This window comes from Clarias gariepinus, chromosome 2 (assembly GCF_024256425.1).
Source record: "Clarias gariepinus isolate MV-2021 ecotype Netherlands chromosome 2, CGAR_prim_01v2, whole genome shotgun sequence".
In the NCBI taxonomy this organism is placed as follows: Eukaryota; Metazoa; Chordata; class Actinopteri; order Siluriformes; family Clariidae; genus Clarias; species Clarias gariepinus.
This window is the reverse complement of record NC_071101.1, coordinates 12,498,811-12,521,036: the sequence shown is the minus strand read 5'-3', so window position 1 is coordinate 12,521,036 and position 22,226 is coordinate 12,498,811. Positions and strand designations below refer to the sequence as shown.

Below are 22,226 nucleotides of genomic sequence, written 5' to 3'. Positions count from 1 at the left end.
AGAGTAATGTGTGCAGTGTTAGTTTTCCGCCACACATAACGTTTTGCATTTTGGCCAAACAGTTCCATTTTGGTCTTATCTGACCAGAGCACCTTCTTCCACATGTTTGCTGTGTCCCTCACATGGCTTGTGGCAAACTGCAAACGGGACTTCTTATGGTTTTCTGTTAACAATGGCTTTCTTCTTGCCACTCTTCCATAAAGGCCAACTTTGTGCCGTGCACGACTAATAGTTGTCCTATGGACAGATTCCCCCACCTGAGCTGTAGATCTCTGCAGCTCGTCCAGAGTCACCATGGGCCTCTTGGCTGCATTTCTGATCAGCGCTCTCCTTGTTCGGCCTGTGAGTTTCGGGGACGACCTTGTCTTGATAGGTTTACAGTTGTGCCATACTCCTTCCATTTCTGAATGATTGCTTGAACAGTGCTCCGTGGGATGTTCAAGGCTTCGGAAATCTTTTTGTAGCCTAAGCCTGCTTTAAATTTCTCAATAACTTTATCCCTGATCTGTCTGGTGTGTTCTTTGGACTTCATGGTGTTGTTGTTCCCAATATTCTCTTAGACAACCTCTGAGGCCGTCACAGAGCAGCTGTATTTGTACTGACATTAGATTACACACAGGTGCACTCTATTTAGTCATTAGCACTCATTAGGCAATGTCTATGGGCAACTGACTGCACTCAGACCAAAGGGGGCTGAATAGTTACCCACACCCCACTTTGCAGTTATTTATTTGTAAAAAAAAAAAAAAAAAAAAAAAAAGGTTTGGAATCATGTATGATTTTCATTTCACTTCTCACGTGTACACCACTTTGTATTGGTCTTTCACGTGGAATTCCAATGAAATTGATTCATGTTTGTGGCTGTAATGTGACAAAATGTGGAAAAGTTCAGGTGGGCCGAATACTTTTGCAAGCCACTGTGTGTATATATATATATATATATATATATATATATATATATATATATATATATATATATATATATATATATGTATACATACAAAAGTTTGGACACACCTTCTAATTCACTGCTTTTTTGTTTCTTCATTCTAGAACAATACTGGGCATTCCAAAACTTAACTCTTCCAACTCTTAATTTCAAGAGCATAAGTAGGAGACACACCTCAATATCAAAGAGATTATTGCATATTTGGAAGCCTTGTTTTAAAGGTTAAAAAGGAATAAAAATCAAGAAAGACCATGGGGTTAGAAAGTGCGTCCAAACTTTTGACCAATAGTGTAGTGTACAGTGTGTTATCAGAAGTGTTTCCAAGCTTAAGGAAGAGACATGTTGTGTAATACCTCATGACCACTAGATGTCTCACCTTACAATATAATTCTCTCTCTCTCTCTCTCTTTAACAAGACAGTCTTGTTAGAAATTTGCACATTGAGAACAAGGTTTAGCATGATTAATAATAATAATAATAATAATAATAATAATAATAATAATAATACAATATAATTTTACATTAAGAAACTAGTGTTGACTAATATTTAACGTCTAAATTTAACATCTAAAATAGTGTAATGATAATAATAATAATAATGATGATGATAATGATGATGATGATGACAAAATCACAAATCACTGTTCCATATAAAGTGCTTATGTTGTGCTCCACCCCAGAACACAGCATACACCAGGCACACGGGTGTCAAACTGGATCTATGTAGAAAGGACTGGCATACAGACTCACCTATCACAGTGCATAGAATATTCAGCACATTCTTTTTAAACAATAACATATTAAAAAAGAATGTGAAGAATGTAAATATTCTAATTACAGATTAACAACAATGTCATAACAATCACTCTTAACAGTTAATAAGGTTGCAGTTCCAGAAAATAAAACAAAAGTTAACAATTATTAAGAAAAATTATTTAAGTTTGTATCATTATAATAATAATGATAATAATAATATTAATATTAATAATAATAATCATTATTATTATTATAATTATTATCTTTATTTTATGGTTATTATTATTAAAGCTTTTCACTAAAACAAATCTCCTTTTTATATACCTCTGGTTGCTAGGAAACTGACCTCTACACCTAACACATATTGATTAGAATTTTATTAATGATCATACAAATATATTATGAATATAACTGATGGTACACAAATATTTTGCCTAATATATTTGGAATAATATATTATGTCTGGAGTACCTGAGGGAAACCCACCAAGCACGGGGAGAACATGAAACTCCTGGAGGTACAAGGTGACGGTGCTAACTACTAAGCCAACGTGCTACCTCTGTCACGTACTGTATATCCTGTAATTAATATCACAAGCTGTGTAGTGTACTTACATTCTTAGGACATGCCTAGCATATGAGATTCTCACACTGATTGCATTCCTTGGCAAATTATTAAAGGTCAAAAGTCATACTAGTAGTAATTTATAATAACTTTTAATGTTACTTAAAGCAAATCAGTATTACGTCTCTTTTCACGAGATATTTCCTCATCAGTCCCTCGTATTATAAACATTCTTTTACTTGCTAAACAATGTTTCATGCACAGAAAAAAGGACAAGACTGTATGTTTAAACATCATTTATTTGCTTTAGATCTACAGATTACAACGTCTCCATTAAATATCAATAAAAACAGAAATCATTCTAACAATGTTGCATTTCTGTTGGTTTATTGTGCGTCATCGTTTCATGCTGGTTTTGCCCTGTGATTTATTTCTTGTAATTTGATCACAAAGTTCGAGAACAAAGAAAATAAAATAAACATCAGTATAGGATAAATCTTTGTAAAGTGTGATAAATTTCACCTTTATTGAATCTTAGGTTGTGTTTTTAAAATGATCCTGAGCTTCCTTGTAATGCTTTGAGGTCAAATCAAAGTAATTTTTTTAAATAATAATAATAATAATAATAATAATAATAATACATAAAAATAAAATACATAAAAATAAAAGATTAACTCTGTAAGGTTTTACCCATGATAATTATGAGTGATGATGATAGTTTTTAATAATTAGGGTTAACCTGTCAATTGTTACATTTTAGAGTTAATAAAAGAAAAATGAAATTACATTAAAACAACATCTTTGCTGTAATGAAATTGCACACAGTATGACCTCACATTGAAGGAGCAGTTTGTAAATATCAAACCTTTTTTTTGTGTGTTCAAATATGTCATGAACTGCCTTTAAAGGACATTGGTGAAGCACCAATGAAAGTTTATTAGTATTTCGTGCCCAGAAAAAAAATAAATAATAAAATAAAAAAAAAAAAAAAAAAAATATATATATATATATATATATATATATATATATATAGAGAGAGAGAGAGAGAGTCAACCAAACCAGACAATTATACTGCATGGCAATACTACAAATCACTGTTTTGTTAATGCCTCTGAAAAATTATAGTTTTAAAAAAATGCAAACTGCACATTTAGAGTCAGCATACCTCTTGGTAGATTATACATCCTACAGTTCAGCTACAGTTTAAAATAAAAGTTAATATTAGAGATAAGACTAGGGATAAAAATTCAAATAAGCCACATATCACAACTATTTTGTGTAGCAAATTATGTATTGTCACACTGACTCCCAATATTGATTTTTTTTTTATGATTTCTTTTTGTATGTATGTTTGCATTTAAGGGGGGAAAATTTGCCCATCCCTTTATAATCCTACAGGTAGCGCTCTAAACTAAATGCACATGTTGGCAACATCCTGCGTGGTAGGAGTGAATTACAGAGGAACCTCGGCATACGAATTGAATTTGTTCTGAAGTATTGCGAAATAAATTTTCCCATAAGAAATAATGCAAACGCAGATAATCTGTTCCAGCCACCTAAAAATATTAGCAATATTATTTATTTATTTTTTAAACGAGAAATCACACAGCTTTTGGACGCAAGCCAAAAGCAAACAGGTTTCGAACAGCTCCCAGACAAACATGCCGATGCAATGCGATGTATGCCGATGCAAATGTCTTGCAAAATTTCTACTCTTACGGTAAAAATTCTCAAGGGAGGGCATTCGTATGCTAAAGTTCCACTGTATGTGCAATTTTGTTTAGAATTGCAATTAAATAAATAAAACAAACAAAAAATATATAATAATATCGGTATCGTGATGTATCGTATCTGGTGAGTCCCTAGTTAAAATGCAAAGTATTATATTTAAAAGGTAAAAAAAAGTAAGAAATAAAACACTAAAAGAGATGTTTTTTTTATCAAACCCATCAACATTAGCGTAATTAATAATAATGACTCTCTTTAATGTCTTACCACATGCATCTTTTCCATTAACAGCTCAGTCCAAGTGCTGTAATCATTACTTGTTCCTTTATTACTGTTAATGATAGTGTATTAACTTAAGCAGTTAATGATTTGTTCATTTTAGACTATGAACTTTGTAACATGAAAAAAATACCATTGAACTAGAAGTGTGTAACTTTCACATAAACACCAAACACACATTGAACAGTGAGTTTAATGGACTTTGACACTTACATAAGAAAAAGATTTTCCATAGATACCGAGATACCCTGTATGCGCAATGTCTTTACATCGTACCTGATTCAATTACAGGGGACGTAACATTTTCTTTCACATTTTATTGAGCTTGTTTTTTTGTCCAGGCATGTACGTACAGCTACGGTTCGTGAGTTTCCTGCGGAACAAAGTGATTTGGCAGCGTTTCAAATCAATTGCACTGTTCTCAGATAAAGAGGTCTTGTGATTCTTTCTTAAAGGTACACCAAGCAGGAGTGTCCTATTCACCTGCTAAATCACTAGTACCATTATTATTGTTAATATTATTATTATTATAAGTAGTAGTAGTTGTAGTAGTAATATTAGAAACAGGAGCCTTGAGATAAATCACTAGAGTTGTTATCACTACGTTGTGAATCTGAATTTATTTATTTTTTCTTATTCTATAATAAATATAAGAAACTAAATGAAAAATGAAAGATTTTAAACGACAGCGATAAGGTGTTAAATGTTTTCCCGTCAAAAAGTTAATATCTCACATTTTAATTTGTATATGTCAAATCAAACTGAGTTCAATCAGTTCATCAATTCATTTTCCATTTATCTTTTTATTTTATATTCTTTCCTCAACTTAAAAGGATAGTTCAGAAGTCTCTTCTCAATAAAAATTGAAATGCATATAAGAACATTACCATAAATCCTGATCATTATAAATATTCCTGCTCTGGACACCAGCCGTGAATTTAAGTAGTTGGGGCCAAATTCCACAATCCTCCTTAAAGTGCAAAAATGCATTCCAAAGTTCAGCTGAGACTCATGTGAAGCTTCTGAAGGCACACTGAACTCACTGGTGTCTTTAAAAGTTATGGTGTACTTTAAGTATACATTTAGTATACATTTTACTCTCTTCTTGCTCTAGAACTAGCCATAAAGAATCATTTTTTTGCACATAAAATCTAAATTTGGTCTGGGTTTCCTCCCACAGTACAAAGATATGCAGGTTAGACCAAATGGCGTTCTTAAATTTGCCTGTAGTGTGTGTATGTGCCCTGCGATAGACTGGCACCCTGTTCAGGGTGTACCCCGCATCGTGCCCTAACCTTCCTGCGACAGGCTCCAGGTCCCCGCGACCCTGAATACAGGATAAAGCAGTATAAAAGATGAGTGAGTGAGTGTTCTTGCAGTCACTTAACGGTCTGTGTGCTGAGCAGGACAATTTTCCTGCATTATAATGATCACGGCCTAATGAAATGTACTTACATCCACCTTAATTTTGAATGGAGACAATCTTGAAAAGCCCGACCTATCCCTTGGATTAAATTTTGATATTAAATCAACAAGCTAAAAAGTTGCTAAAAGACCATGGTATATTTTTTATTTCGTTTTTAAAAAATCGTCACCTACCAGAAAAAAATACACCATGTTTTTTTTTTTTTTTTTTTTTTTAATACTGTGAACATCAATTGAAAATTCTACCTAGTGTACCCTTTTTGGCAATTTAAAATTAAAAGCAGCTTTTAATCATTTATGAACATCGATCACTAATTACAACAACGAGATAAAAACACTAACAGAAAATACAACACCACATTTGTTCCTTATCACAGATGGCACATGGAGATGGTTTGGTTTGGCAATAAACATAATGAGTAATTACAGCGCAGTCCTCGAATGAAACACGATGCTATGTTTCACGGGTACATGAATGATTGAAGGTAGTTTTGGTCCCAGAAATGGCCTATAAAAAGGCAACGATGCCTAGAAACTGGATTTAAAGCTGGCATGATCATGATGTCTCATTTCCAATCCAGTCTGCTACAGTATTGTGGAGAGGACACTTTTAAAAAACTTAAATATTCAAGTTTACGTACTTATACTGTAGACTGCGCCGTAATCAACTAATACTAAAACACAAATACCCACTCAGAAAGAGCACCATTTCAGACAAGTATTCTTTCCTAGCACTAGCACAGACCTGCACCATCCAAAATATTCTCCTGATTAAAATCTGTCACTAAAAACGACATCTTACAAAGCGGCTGAGCTGGGATGTCCTTGTGGAGAGACGGAGGAACAGAACTTTGGCACGTTGTAAAAACACGATGAGATGGGTGGAGTTTTTATGGCCGTGTTGGGAGGAGAGCAGTTCTTTATTCTTCTCATAATCCTTTGTTGAAGTAAACTCTTTCGACTCCGGGGTGACTCGCGTGAATCTTCTCCTGCAGCTCGGGTTCCAGGCGGCTCACAGCCATCGAGCTACACACACACACACACACACACACACACACACACACACACGTCGCTATTTAATCCCACTGTCTATTTTAAGTGAAGATGAATAACTTCCTCTTATTGAACTGTGTTCCATTATATTACTCATATCTTCATTATGATCTATTAACTACTCATCACTAATATTAAACAAAGTGTATATTTTAATTTCAGTAACATCACAGCCATATTAAATTATGGATTCCGATTGGTCTGAAGGTCTCAGATTTCTATGATGACTGAAATCAAATCTCACATTTATACTGTATTGACTCGATCTTATACTATCACGTGCAGGATGTATGATTAGGACTTGCTTGGTGCCCAGGTGTCCACACACTTTTGGGTACATAATTATTTATAAAAGGAGCCTCCTACTGTATGTCATAGCACTATAAATTCAAGGTAGGTTTCCAACACAGAAAAGTCTTTCATTTTCTGCCTTCCTCAAAGAGGTAACAGTAACTCTGCTTCACATCTGGCTGCATCATTATGTCACATGCATTGTTGTTACTGCTTATTTATTTCTAGCAGCATCGCCGGTTAATAAAATCTATAATTTCAAATACAAGCAATCATCTTTGCTCAACTGCATTCTATTCGTTTTATTTGTTATGCATACATTAATGTTCTTATATTTAATAATCGTACTAAATATCATAATAAATAAATGTCATACAGTACAAATCAACTTATGAAAAAAGGTATGATATTGACATCCATGTTGTTATATATAAATATAAAACACCGGTACAAAGTGTTTTTTTGAGGCTCAACTGTGATGCACTGCTTTGTTTTTATTTCATGATTTCTATGATTTATAATCTCCAGCTATGGTTTAATCTGGGTACTTGTTTTTGTGTGTCGCTGTTGTACGACTAATACGAGAATGTCATATAATATATTAGAGGTGTTCAAGTTAAACCGGGACTTTAAACCGATGAAATTTCTGTTGAGCGGCGTATAACCGAGTGGCAGCAACAGAAGACTTCAATTACAGTACGGTGATAAGACTCTTAGCCGCAGTAAAAGATTTGAACGGTACAAACGTTTTAAAGGTGGCCGTACATCCGTTAATCAAGATCCCGTCCGAGGTGAATACAACACTGATAAAAATATCCCGCCTGATCTACTTAAAAATTTAAGGTAACTTTTTGCATCAGATTATTATGTAGTTCAAGCAAAACTATTCTTTGTATTTATTACTTACATTTTTTTATGTAAAGAATATTTTCTTGCTAGAAAAGTCTACTTAATTTTGCTAGTTAAGTCTATTTAATTTAATAATTTCACTAATCATTGTTTTGTGTCCATGCTCTACTTAACTTTAAGAATGATTTTTATTTATATTTATGTAAATATACAAACTTGATTATTTATTGTTAATTACACAGATTTAATAATGCTACATTTACAACATCTCTGATTTATTTTTTTTAGTGTAGGAGTCCACTGCAGTTATTCCTATGTTTCTCAGGTTTGGTCACCAAAGACACCATGTTATTGGAGGACAATGCACAACCTCATGCTTCACACTGCACCACTTGCACTTGCACAGGATCTCGGCTGTGAGTTATTACCCCATCCCCCATACAGTCCGGACCTCACTCAAAGCCGTTTCCACATGTTTGGGCCATTAAAGGAGTTCCTGAGATGCCAGCATTTCAGACATGAAGCAGGCAGTCTGAGCAAAGCAACGTTCTTTGATGGTATCCAAGCATTTTATACCCTGTGTGTTTGTATACTGTGTATTATCTATGTAATTCATACATTAAAATTTATTTGTATAAATCTTTGATATATATTATTTAGTAAACTATTCATGAAAATTGACATTTTATAAATGTAGTATTTCTAAATTATTTTTTTAATTAATCAGTTTTAAATTTAAACTTGCAATCATTTTTTTTATTGATTTATGATTTACTATTTACTACTTATTTACTTTTTCAATTCACAAATTACAGATTAAAGATTATTTATTTATTCTTTAAAAAATTTATTTATATAAGTAAATACTTGAAATCTATCTTTTTAAAGAAATAACTTCAGACATTCCGCCTTATTGAGCTCACTGAAACGTTCGAGACGTGACAGACTATGGAAATAATTTACCAGTAAATTTCGGCTGCATAAAATAGTTAACATACGCTTTGTCAAGACTTTTATTGTAAAGCTCCAATCAGTTTAAAAATAAAATCAGCTCTTCTTTTCTCACCTCTTCTGTGGGAACAGTGCGCAGCACAGAGGCGTGGCAAACACCAAGCTGTGAAGAAAAAAACACACGTTTACAGAGGTCACAGAGGTCACAGATCTCAAACAAAGCCGTCCAACACACCACCGATTCATCTCGGGCTACTCACCAGAATCCCACCAGGCCGACCTGAATGGGCGCACTCATCCACGGGAACCTCTGAAAAGACAAGAAACACAAAATCACCCCGGTCGTTAGGGTGGAGCTTCTGTAGAGCCTGGCGACTGGGGTAATGAAGCACTGGGATGTGAGGACTGAGCACGCTCAGATCCAACACTGCTATATTCATGAAAAGTGGGGTGCTTATAATAATGATAATGATAATAAACAGTCAATAAGTTAAAGATGTACCTTCAGGAATGCCTTCTTTTCCAGGGAGTTCATTAAAAATGGTGGAATTGCTAAAAAAAAAAAAAAAGATCTTTTTAATCTTTTTCTTGAACCACTCACTATACAGTGGAACCTTGGCATATTAATGCCCTCAATTTCCGCCTGCATTGTGCGTTAGTTCGGGAGGTGTTTAAAACTTCTTTACATCAGTTAAAAGCCGAGAAAAGCGAGTTTGCTTATTTTTTTGGGTTTTTTTGCATTTTATGTCAGATTTTGTGAGGACAGAGCTATATGGCTCTAAAAAATGTTAGAAAGGACGTCAAGAAGAAAAAGTAGCCACTTTCCAAGAAGCAGTCGGTGCCAAGAGAAATCATAATTTGAGGTTAAGTCCATTTATTTCATATTTTACTTCATTTACATGTCTTTTATAAATGCTTTGATTGTTTTTATGTCCAAAAAGATAATTATAGTGTTTGAAATTGGTAATATTGGTAATATTTTTGGGTAGCTGGAACCGATTACCTTCATTTACATTATTTCTTATGAGAAAACTCGTATTGCAATACGAAAATTCACCTAAAGAGCTTGCCTCCAGGATGAATTCAATTTGTATGCCGAGGTTCCACTATAATGTGTATAAGTTAACTCGCCACACACCACAACACACAATGAGCCTCATTTATCACTTTGGGTTTACAGAGAACCGAACAGAACTTCTGTAAATGCATGAAGTGCGACGAACCCATTCCAGGAGAGGCCATGAGGATTCTGGAGATCACCACTTGTGAGATCGCCTGCTGCGCCGCTTTCGAAGACTCCCCTAACCGATTACCGTTCTCATCCATTACCGGGATGCCATGCTTCAGCTCTCTGGGAGTGAGATAAAGCATACACTGACTCTCGATCAACCAGATGTTCCCCTTTTTGCTAAATCGTGCATCATACATGACGGGTTTACCTTTGCCTCATCAGTGGAATGTTGATACAGTTAGCAGCAGCTACAGCAGCAAACGGCACAAAGCGTCCTACAAGTGGGGAGATGTGCTAGAGGAAAAACATTAGACATCAAAAAAACTAATATTAAAATCAAACTTAAGCATTATATTCATCATCAGGCATGAGCTTGACTGACAGTCATGGAATATTAAGGAAATCTTGCATAGACAAGTATTAAGTTATCTTTTACTGCTTAGTGTTCCTGCTTAGTGCTAACTTTCAAGATTATCAAGCTTAAGGTTCATATTTTTTCTTGTCATGTAAAAATGGACGCTAACCAAAAAAAAACTAACATAGAAAGTTAAAGCTAACTGAACAAACAAACTCTAATCTTGTAAGAGAAGCTACATTTACAAATAAACAATAATCTTGTTTAAATGCTACGCTAAGAAGCAAATCACCGATCATAACAAGTAAACGTGAATGCTAACTAATGCACTAGTATAAGTTTTTTACATTTTTAATAATGTTAATATTAGTTTTCTTTTAGTGTTAGCGTAAAATTTTAAGTTTAGCTCTTACTCACAAGGTTAACATTCATTTTTTACCTCAGCTTTACTTACTATGCTAATGTTTATTTGTTAGCTTAGATTTACCTCACTTTTAGTTTTAAACTTAATCAATGTATTTAAAGAGAGACGTTTGGCAAAAGAATAATGCACAATGGTCCTCATGTGAGGCTCATACAAGGATATTTAGACAATGCCTGAGGAGCGTTCAAGTCAAACCGAGACTTTTGATTTTACAGAATAACATAACACAGAACTCCCTTTATTTCTCTATATAATCCCCTGCTACACTAATCCACTTATCCCAGCATTTCACTAGTGTTTGGATACCATATAGATAGCCATGCTTAGACTGCTTGCTTCCTGTCTGTAAGGCTGTGCTCCCAGGAACTTATTTAATGTCCCAAGCAAGTAGAAATGTCTTGGAGCGAGGTCAGGAAGTCCTAGTTTGACATGAACGTCCGGTTGTAGTTGGAATGTCTTTATATGAGGACATTCAAGTCTCAAGAGGTTAAAGCACATTTTGTTTAAATCTATATGAAAGGAATGAAGCTTAAGCAAGCAAGCCTTCTAAGCCGTCTAAGCTCCACCCACTTTATATCAAAGGGAAAAATTCAGTTAAAAAATATGACATATTATTCATACTTCGTACTCCATATTGTAAAATATACAGTAAAATAGATTAAACCATAAAATTGTTTCCAGAAGGATTAAAATCTGTATTTGCATGTAACAATGACAGACTGCGTGAGGTGAAATCTATACATATAATAAAAATCTAAAGTCCTGGACATTGAAGATATTTTCAAAAAGAATAATTTGGGGGGGAATTAAGGATACATTAGATGGTTTTTAGAATTGAGTTTGTGCATGACGTAAAAACTATATTATTTGGTTTATTTGGCCGAGCTTGGTGTAACATATAGGCATTTTTTCATTGCAGTCGGCCCACAAAAAAAAAAAAAAAAAAGCTATTTTGTAATTTAAAATGAAAAACGCCCTTATATAAAAAAAAAAATCGACATTGTTAAAATCATTAGTTTATCTCTAAATTCCACAGATGGCGCTGTACAAATTTAATATGTGTCTATGAGTGTGCAGTTAAAATCTACTTATGAAAAGCGATCTTACACCTTCAATTAAATTCCACATGAAAGAAGTCCCAGGCACATCTAGTATGATGAATAAAAACACTATGATATGGTATTCACTGTGGTATTCTGTGTGCAAAAGCAGCCTGCTCTTACATCAGCCCTCGAGTCTTCCTCTCTGCCCATGCACATGCAAGCACACAAGCGTAGAGGTTTCGAAACACCATACCTTTGCTAGTGAGTTGAGTCCCAAAGCTGTGGCCACAGCTCCTGTTGTAGCCGAGACATACGCCATGCCGAGCTGACTGGACACAACCGATTAGGGGGTCAATAACAAAATCTAAAGTGTCAGGAAATAATCATAATAAATAATAATATTTAGAGAGGGTTGAATGAAGCAGCAACTCACTTTACTGTAATAGGAGCGTCACCACTGCGGTTGGTGTAGTTGACTATTGCATTGAAGGACTGATTGATCCACTGCCAGAACAGCACTGCAGGGGTCGTCCTGGTGTTGGGGACAAAAATTAAATAAACAGATAAATGAATGACTGTTTAACATAATACTTAATGGGCCACTTAATTAGGAACATCTGCACCTATGCTTATTTGTGCAATTGTCCAATCAGTCAATCATGTAGGAAAATTACAATACAAAAAAAAATCTTGCAGATACAGGCCAGGAGTTCCAGTTAAAGTTTATATAAAATGTCACAATCGGGTTGTTGGCATGGTGGTTGATGCCAGATTCAGAAACTGCTTGTTATCTTTAGCACAAAGTATGGTGCAATAAACAAACAAAAAAGGGCCAGCGAGTGACAGTTCCATGGACAGACACGCATTAGTGATGAGAAAAGTCAGGAGAGAACAGCCATGATGGCTCGAGATGACAGGACGGCTACATGGTAAGTCAAGAAACCACTCTGTGCACTCGCGCCGAACAGAAAAGCATCTTAAAGAAGAAGACTGCAACAGTCTCTGCAGCAACCTTAAAATTATATAAGACAAAAAAGTGCCTGGGGACTAAGCCTAAATAAAACTGATGTTTTTTAACATTCAATATATTCTTTAGGGGTATCATTCATTATGACACATTCGTCCTCCTAGACACATCAGAGACACTCTTTCACAATTATGAGCTGACAGAACAGCTGTGTTCGGTAAGCACTGCTCTCTCTGAGTGACAGCAGAGAACATACCACCTCCCTGAGATCCAACATCTGGATTCCACCTCAATACACGACTAGGAATAAAGAGTGTTTTCAAATAATCCTGGTCCTGCTCACCTGTAGAAGGTCATCATGCAGCCGGTGATGGTCATATTCATGGGCACCTGAGCAGACATGCGGCCGATCAGCAGCATCTTCTCACCTGTGTCTGGATGGAACGCAGAGTCAAAAATGTATTTGGCCCTCCAGAGCTCATCTTCTGTCAAGCCTGGAGACACCACTCCCTGCCTGGAACCAACAGTGGAATGGAAAAGTGAAAATATGAAGTAAGTTCAACATTTTCTTTCAGGTATATGTTCACACTTGGTGCAAGGCTTAATTAAACCTTCAGTACAAATAGTTTTTTTTTCCGCTAGTGAGTACATATTAAATACAGTTCTACAGAGCCTCTTCGATAGCTTATTTTCACTCTGAGTTACCTGTAATCCTGAACGATCTTGCGTGCTTTCTCGAGCTCCTCGTTGGACAGCAGAACGTTGCGTGGGTCTGTGACGGTAAAGAAATGTTTGGCTCTGCCCACGAAGGTCCCCTGATCCCAGCGCGGCTCTTTGATGTTTATCGAGGTGGAGAGCTCGGCCGCCATGCTGCCTACACAGAAACGGAAGGGTATGTGAGGCTTTGAGGAACAGCAGGTTATACTCGTTTTGATTCCCATTTATTAACAGCCTCAGGGCCATCAAGCTGGAAAGAAAAACTGTTTTGGGAAAGCCTCTGCCACGCAAGGAGAGTCATGATGAGAGCGTTCCCTTATCAATGGTGACATCAACTGTCTGTGTCCTAAAATAACACCGACTAAAAATACACTGTTGTGCTTTTTGTCCAGATTAGAGAAGTCCTAAATCAGCACGGCGCTGCTATGGAAACGGTTGAGCCGAACGTCTGAAATCAGCTCCGTTTGATAAAGCCTGCCGGTCTCTCTCTCATATGAAGTGAATACGTCCTGTATGTTAAGACTATTATTAATAAGCCAATTATTAACACCTACCTACAGTATCTCAAGTCACAACATTGAAAAAGAAACACTAGTATTCATCAGTGATGACCAACCAGCCACACAGACTCTACCAGCCAACACTGCCACCCTCCCTGGTGAGCTGAATCATTTCTACATGATGACGGCTCTCCTGTTGAACCCTCTCTCTCACTGTCTATATTAGATGTGTACAGGGCACTAAGCAGAGTAGACCCACATGCTGGCCCTGACGGCATACCAGGACGTGTGCTCAGTGCATGTGCAACCATCGGTACAGTATGATCTGTCCAATGATCAACTAATAAGTAACAAGTAATGATTTGTCCAAATAGTTAAACCAGGCAAGATTCTACCGGTTCATCTTTCCATTGTCAAGTCTCTTGACTCTTATTCATTCTCTGTACCGCTTTTCCTGTAGAGCCTGGAGTCTATCCCAAGCCACAAGCAAGGATAAATCCTGGATGGTCATCCATCACCGCGTACAAGCACACACACTCACATTATAGGGCAATTTGGTAATAAGCCTAATTTGCATGTCTTAGGACTGTGTGAGGAAACCGGAGTACCCAAAGGGAAACCCACCGAACATGGGGAACACGTGCAAACTCCACGTACACTGACTCAAAGGTGGGACTCAAATCCCCGACTTTGGGGGGTGCGAGCCCACAGTGCTAATTATGACACCACTATGCCATGCAAATCGTTTCACCCAATCTTCATTCTTAGTAATATCAAATAGTGCACTAAATTCCCACAGTAACCAAACAGAAACGTATCCAAGTCTAAAGCCAACTGTGATTCTGTACTATACTGTACACAGAAGTTAAGGAATCATTATACATAACTGAATAAATCTGCCCCTCCATCTTTACTAGTCACATTGTTGAGAAGGTATTCCGAGGTAGTTTCGGTACCGCTTCGGGTTGTATGTATGTATGTATGTATGTATGCATACATACATCAGGTTGCAATCCTGTGTGTGGCTCACTGGCTCAGTTTCACATCTCATCATCTATACCGCTTATTCTGTACAGGGTCACAGGGGCCTGCAGCCTGTCTTGCATGAGGCAGGGGACACCCCGGACAGGTTAATCCATCGCAGGGCACAGAAACTACACACAACTTGGGAATGCCAATTAGCCTAACCTGCATGTGTTTGGACTGCAGGATGAAACCAAAGTATGTAGAAGAAACCCAACAAGTAAGGGGAGAGCATGCAAACTCCACTCACACAGACCAGTGGCCGGGAATCAAACCCTTGACCAAGGAAGTGAAAAGCCACAGTGCCGACTAGTTTGGGCATTTTGCTTTTCAATTTTCTTTTTTACAAGGACAGGATCAGGGCTGGTGATTATTGTTGCTGGTGGTGGTGATGGTTAATCAAAGATTTTGCCCAGGGTGCCAGATAAATCAGGACTGGCACTGTGTAGATAAATATATATTCACTAAAGTGTGAAGGCACATGTATTTTACACGTCCAGCATGTATTGTATTCACTAATAGTAAAAAATGACCTAAATTTTTATTGTTTCTACAGAATCCGTATATTTGCATGTCATACTGCTTTGCATGATTTACGCTATTTTTTTATTTTTTTTAAGCAAAATGTCCTGAAGCCTGAATATATATTATTGTATCATTCAAAAAAGTTCTGTTTTATGAATCCACTGTGTGTAGTATACAATTTATCTGTACACAGTCCATCCATCTAGAAACCTCTGTAGTCCAACCATGGAGGCCAGTTGTGACCATTGTATTTATTCCTATTTTACGACAGTGGTCAACATTCACACGCATAACATAAACATACCAAGTACGGGGAGAAAGTCATTGATAGTCACTTGCTATCAAAGTATTGACTTGACCAGCTTTATTTCTTAATTTCTTAATTGTCTTTTTCCACCCAGGAAATGCTTTTGTCTCAATACTTTTGGTCACTTCTGTATTCATATGCCTATGTGATTTGCCTACGTGATTTGTTTGACTTGTTTTACATTGTGGATACTGTATACTTTTGAACAGATCACTAAAGTAATATTGAGAAAGCGATATTTAGATTTAAGTTACAAGTTGTATGAACACAAAAAATGTGAGTTATACATCTCCAACAGGTGATCCAGGTGATCCAGGAGTTTACGAAAAAAAGATAAAACACAGTATACTGTAGATGCTGATTTTGTTCGTACATTTAAACCAAAAATATATTACAGTGTGAGCCAAAGAAACTACTTCTGAAGTTTATGCAATATGTAATCTTGCTTCCCTAAAAATGAAAAGCTGCTAACTTCAGCCGTTTTGGACCATTTTTCAGCGTTATACTCTCTCGCTTCGAACAATAATCATTTAAAATGCAAACTATTATTATTTCTTTATGAGTATTGATACTAAAATTAGTGTAGAAGCATATGCCCTGTAAAAATTGTTGCTTGAATTAAAGAATTAAGTTTTTTGGTAAAAGATTAACAAAGCAAAAAAAATCTGTAGTGTCCGTAACCATGTCAAATTTATGTTGCCCGTTCCTAACAATTTTGCATTTTAAAATTAAAAAAATACACTTTTTCAGATTTATGTTGAATTGGTGAAGTTCCATCTGAATGACAATTAATATCATTGCAAGATTTGAATTAAAAAAGTTACATACACTTAATAAAAGGGCATGAAATTGTATTTAGCAAATTTGTTTCTTTTTAGCTAAGAAAAATATAAATGTGTATTTGTACTTACAAAAAATGAAGCATGGATCGGAAGATACGAAGTATTATGGGTTATATGTAAAAATTCACTTTTTTACTCTAGATGAGATACCTTTTAGCACCAATGCCACGTTATGGCTGACAGTATTGTAATCGTTTGTCGCCACATGCAAAATCTTTTCTCCAGCAAGGCAGTGCGAATCTAAAAATAGATTAGCTGTAAGTCAGCGTTTCCTAATGCAGGTCCTGAAGAAACCCAAGGCACTGCACAGCTGCTCAAACACACGTAATTCGTCAGCTCATTAACCCATCATGTGGTTAAAACAGGTGTTGTTCTGCGTTCTAGTGCTTCATATAACTCATCAGAGTGAAAACTAAACACACTTGAAGAGGTGTGGTGTATGAATAGAAAAAAACAAAGGAAATGCTTCTTAATTCTGAATGCCTACTCAAAAATTTTGGAAGGTCATAGTTCAGTATGTGACGTCAAAACAAAATGTCTGCTCATAGCATTAAGACTAAACAAAGCAGCATTGACATATTGACTTGCTAAATCTATAGCATCGACTATACGTTCAATATTTAAAATGGTACCTCAGCATACGAACGCCTCGCCTTTTGCAGGAAATATGACATGACGTACAAGCAAATGACCCGAGCCGAACCGAACGCCGGTTAAGTATGTCCGCTGTTCAAAACTAGTTTGCGTCAGCGGAAAGCCACTGTTTTAAAGTGGACAGTGCCAAAAGGAATCATAAATAAAGTTTAGGTTTAATGTCTATTTATTTCACATTTCACTTCATTTTCATGTATTTTCTAAATGTTTTGATTGTTTTTATATGCAAAGTATATCCTTATAGTATTGGAAATTGTTAATATATTGATAATATTTTTGGGTGGCTAAAATAGATTATCTGCATTTACATCATTTCCTATGAGAAAATGCATTTAAAGAACCTCCAAAACAGATTAAATTCAAATGCCGAGGTACCACTGTATCACAGTTAGCAAGCTAGCTTGGTACTAACAAAAGGCATATAAAAACTGGACTAATTCTCCATGACGTCACATATAATTGTTTTTTTTTTTTTTGGTTTGCTTGATTGTAGGTGGGTTTTGAAGCCCAACTGTGGGTAAATCGGCAGAACAACTGGAGCCTGACTGTTGGAAGGCACCAACTTACCTTACAGTAGTTACCACAAAATAGCTAGCTTAGCTTTGGCTTAACTCTAATGCTAAAGTGGCTGACATCAATTTATATGCTAACTTTGCCTACTTTGCGATTGACTGAACTCCGTCACTCGTGTCCCGTGTCGACTCAGACATTTCTTGTGGTGACTTAAACCACAAATTTTCCAGTTAGCTGGTTAGCTAAAATAATGCATAGCAGACAGCTAGCTGTTTGAAACCTTCTGCATGTGTGAAAAGGTTTTTAAGCTGGAAGAAAAATCTTATGGAGCAACAATGTGATTAAAGAGTGTTTCATGTCTGTTTAACTCATAAGTTTTTTTAGAATTATTGCATGAATTTCTGCATTATACCAGCGATAAGTACAAAAAGGCAGAACTGAAGGATTTGGTTAACAGGTTAACGAGAATTTGTTCAAAATTTCTGGTTTCAGTTCCCTTTTTTTCTCTCATTGCCACCATCCTGAATTCTGTTGCTTTCATACTTTCCTACATTTCCTACGTGTTTCCATCAGGTTTTATATAATCTAATAATAATTCTTATTTTCTTTCATTGCTAAGTATTTTTTTTTCTGAAGCAGTGTTAAATGATCAATCCCATTTTAATCAGAAAGTGTTTCTATATCTGCTATAACAGCTCTATTATAGCACTTTACTTAATACATCCTCGTTTCCATAGTAACCTAAACATGGACTTGTGGATACTGCACATATAATTCTAATAAATATTTTATTTGAAATGTGGTATTTAGGGGGGAAAAAAATCAAATCGTAGACACAGGTAAGTTTTCTGTAAGGTGATGTTAGTTTAACTTTTCTGGAAGGAGTCTCCAGTATCAGCCTCAGACAGAGAGCTTTATCGTACAGTCCAAACAGTCTTGCAAGGTTCACATTCACCAGCTAGAACAATGACGCAGTTGATTAATTGGTCCTTTGTTGCTATCCAGGACACACTGAGTCACTTTCACGTTCAGACGTTCGGTCACGTATCAGATCAAAACATGTCTAACAAATAGTGCGAAATATGCGGTCAGTCAGATTTTAGATAAAACAGTATAGTACATAGTTTACCTAATAATATTACATTTTTCATCTAAACTTAATTTCATGTCTTTGCTCATACTTATATTTGACCTATACTTATAAAATCGAGCAGCCGAAAGATTTTAAAGGCCAAATGTTTAAATGTTAACTAAAATATTCATTTAAAACAATTTACAATTTGTGTACTATGACAAATAATGGTAAAATAAAAAAGACTAGGATTTTTAAAAAATATATTATCATTAGGGAGCGTCATCATCAACTTTTACATCATATTGTGAGCGTGTCAAAGGCATTATATAGGAACAGCGTGAGGAGCAGCAGCGAGTTGACCACACACTCAATTCGCAGGGCTAGCACACAGTCATCAGTATGTGTTTGCGGGCAGAGCTGTGGGTAAGCCTCACACCAAAAACAGGTACGTCAGGCCCAGCTCATACCTACTGAAGCCCCGGACCCGGAATCAGACTACGGAGTGTCTACAGTAATAGATCTACAGCATCTACAGTAATGAATGCCGCTGTGAGGATCTGCATGTGGACGGACCTGCGGGTGAACCTCATGTACATGGGTAACCTCCTATACACAATATATACAGTATACCACTTGTAGCATTTTAGAGGAACTGCAATGTTTTACCACCAAAAATGCAAACATATAGAAATTAATACATTATTTAAAGAAAATTCTTTTGGAATCATGATACAACACTGAATTTATTTTTTCCTCTACCTATTTTATATATCTATATATTAGTAACCCATGGATCCTGACACCTGCACCTGAATACACCTTCGTTTAAACAAGTTAAATGACTTAATTAATCTAATTAATCCTGATTAAATGTATGCAAAGTAGAACGAGCATGATACAGTCACATAGCATGCATGTAAACTAATTACAACACACCATCTCACAAGGATGAACACTTTATTCAGGGCTTCAAAATTGCATTATTGATTCATGTTGGTTGTAGGAAAGCCACAACCACATCTGTACACATCTGTAATAAAATCAATTCATTGAGCCCTAAGTGATGCAATCTCTCACGAGCATATAACATGACTGACAAGAGGCCAAGGTGCATAAACACACACACACACACACACACACACACACACACACATTTATCTTCATGCTTTATCCTAGTAAGGAATGAAACCTCCTGATTGCAGGATTAGATTCTTTCACTTGTGCTGAATTAAATATGAATAAAACACACTACAACTGAACTTTGATCACAGAAACCCTGCTCCTGGTCTCCATCAGGTCCGCTTAGGAGCTACACATTAACCCAGATATCAGTGCAAAACAGTCCGGACTCATCCTTCATCCTTATGCAACACCACCGACCCGTGCACCAACACACACACACACACACACACAAAACCAGAGCAGCTCTGTGGCTGTGCTGTGCGTTTAAACCCCGCATAAGAAGGGTGGAGAGCGCGCGCGCGACCAGTCTGGACTGGTTACACAAAGATTGGATGCATTGACTGATGTGTGTGTGTGCGCGTGTGTGTGTGTGTGCATGTACAGAAAACACCACGTACGCAATGATAAAATGATGCAACCCTCACTGGCGTTGCAAAACACCTCCAGATGTGGATCAGATTCGCGCAGCTGGATGGCATGCGTGAAAAAAAAATCCAACATACACACACATATATATATATATATATATATATATATATATATATATATATACATACATACACACACACATACAGAGAGAGAGAGAGAGAGAGAGTAAATGTCTGGTGAGACTCACAGTGCTCCTCAGCAGGTCAATCTCAGCAGTCCACACACTCGCAGTGCTGAAGCTGAACTGGACACACGGGGGAGATGAGGCGCCCTCCATCGAGCTGCACAGTTTTACACCCGATTTCAAAGTAAAAGCCCCCTCTCCATCACGAATTTTATTTATTTATTTATTTTTATTTAATAAACCATAAATGTTTTTGAAAAAAAAAAAAAAATCTGACCGGCAGGTGGTGCTGTAGTTCTGACCGTTTTAGTTAATCTGCCTAATCAACATACTGTATATGTGTATATGTGTATAGCTCTGAAAAAACTAAAAATAGACCCCTGCAATGTACTCCAGAACACTTTTGTGATGTCATCAGGAGGACGATGACTTTGGACTTTTTGCAACCCCCCCCCGAAAAAAAATGAATAAATTCCCACCAGCAATGTAAAAAACTAGTGAAGAGCTAAAACACATGAAAGCTGCAAATCGGGGTTATTATTCCACCAAATACTGATTTCTCAATGTTATATAGCCAAAATTTAAAAATTTATTTTTTTAAAGTTTTTTTTTGTTTTTTTTCTTTATTTCATTTTTCATTGTTTTTCTTTTTTTCATTTTATTTCATTGAAGTTATTAAAATTTTGCAAATGCTGCATGATCTTGGGTTATTTTGATGTTTGTGATGTCATTTCCTTTAAATATACACTCCAAATAACAATAGTTATATTTAGAATTTAGGAGAAATATATTTTAAAAAATAATATTTTGCACTTTTCTCCTATTTTTGTTCCAGAGCTATATATATATATATATATATATATATATATATATAGGAGTTTGCATGTTCTTCCGGTGCTTGGTGGGTTTCCTCTGGGTACTCCAGTTTCCTCCCACAGTCCAAAGATATGCAGGTTAGGCTAATTGGCGTTCCCAAAATTGCCCGTGATGTGTGTGTATGTTTGTGTGACCTGCGATGGATTGGCACCCTGTCCAGGGTGTCTCCCGCCTCATGCCCTAGGTCTCCTGGGATAGGCTCCAGACCCCCCGACCCAGAATGCAGGACAAAGCGGTATAGAAGATAAGTGAGAGTAAGTGAGTGAGTGATGATCACCTAGGAAACTGTGGGAAAGAAAAAAATCTAAAACAATTAAAGCAAGCATGTCTTTAAACCTGTTGTCTTTAAATTCATGTTGTTAAAATGTATTATTAATAATATTATTAATATTATTATTATCATCATTTTTTTTATTATTATTTCCCCTTCACCACATGTCCAAACTGTGTGTGTGTGTGTGTGTGTGTGTGTGTGTGTGTGTGTGGATTATCTGTTTAGGAAAGTCTCAGGACCACTCTATTCGATTTCTCTGTATTTGCCTTAAATTTTTGGCCATAAATATTGGAACAAAAATACTTTTTTGTTGTCATTTG

General features: G+C 36.2%; 1 protein-coding gene across 1 annotated transcript; it reads right to left on the bottom strand.

Annotated features, from left to right (window-relative positions):
* Window positions 1-3,306: 3,306 nt before the first annotated feature.
* sfxn1 (sideroflexin 1) lies at window positions 3,307-20,909 on the bottom strand. The gene is made up of 11 exons (XM_053490560.1): window positions 20,820-20,909; window positions 13,571-13,739; window positions 13,209-13,379; window positions 12,332-12,430; window positions 12,152-12,227; window positions 10,285-10,370; window positions 10,069-10,196; window positions 9,348-9,397; window positions 9,106-9,155; window positions 8,961-9,008; window positions 3,307-6,727 (listed from the first exon to the last, which is right to left on the bottom strand). Exons 2-11 carry the CDS (start codon window positions 13,732-13,734, stop codon window positions 6,631-6,633), a joined length of 969 nt encoding a protein of 322 aa, XP_053346535.1. The 5' UTR covers window positions 13,735-13,739; window positions 20,820-20,909; the 3' UTR covers window positions 3,307-6,630.
* Between the last annotated feature and the right edge of the window lie 1,317 nt (window positions 20,910-22,226).

What these genes read in the sequence shown, in the direction of transcription:
- sfxn1 (XM_053490560.1), bottom strand. Translation starts at nt 13,734, where the DNA reads ATGGCGGCCGAGCTCTCCACCTCGATAAACATCAAAGAGCCGCGCTGG. An exon ending in TGCATGATGACCTTCTACAG is followed by an intron (nt 12,431 to 13,208) that starts GTGAGCAGGACC and finishes CCCCAACACCAG; the next exon opens with GACGACCCCTGCAGTGCTGT. An exon ending in ATTCCACTGATGAGGCAAAG is followed by an intron (nt 10,197 to 10,284) that starts GTAAACCCGTCA and finishes TCTCACTCCCAG; the next exon opens with AGAGCTGAAGCATGGCATCC.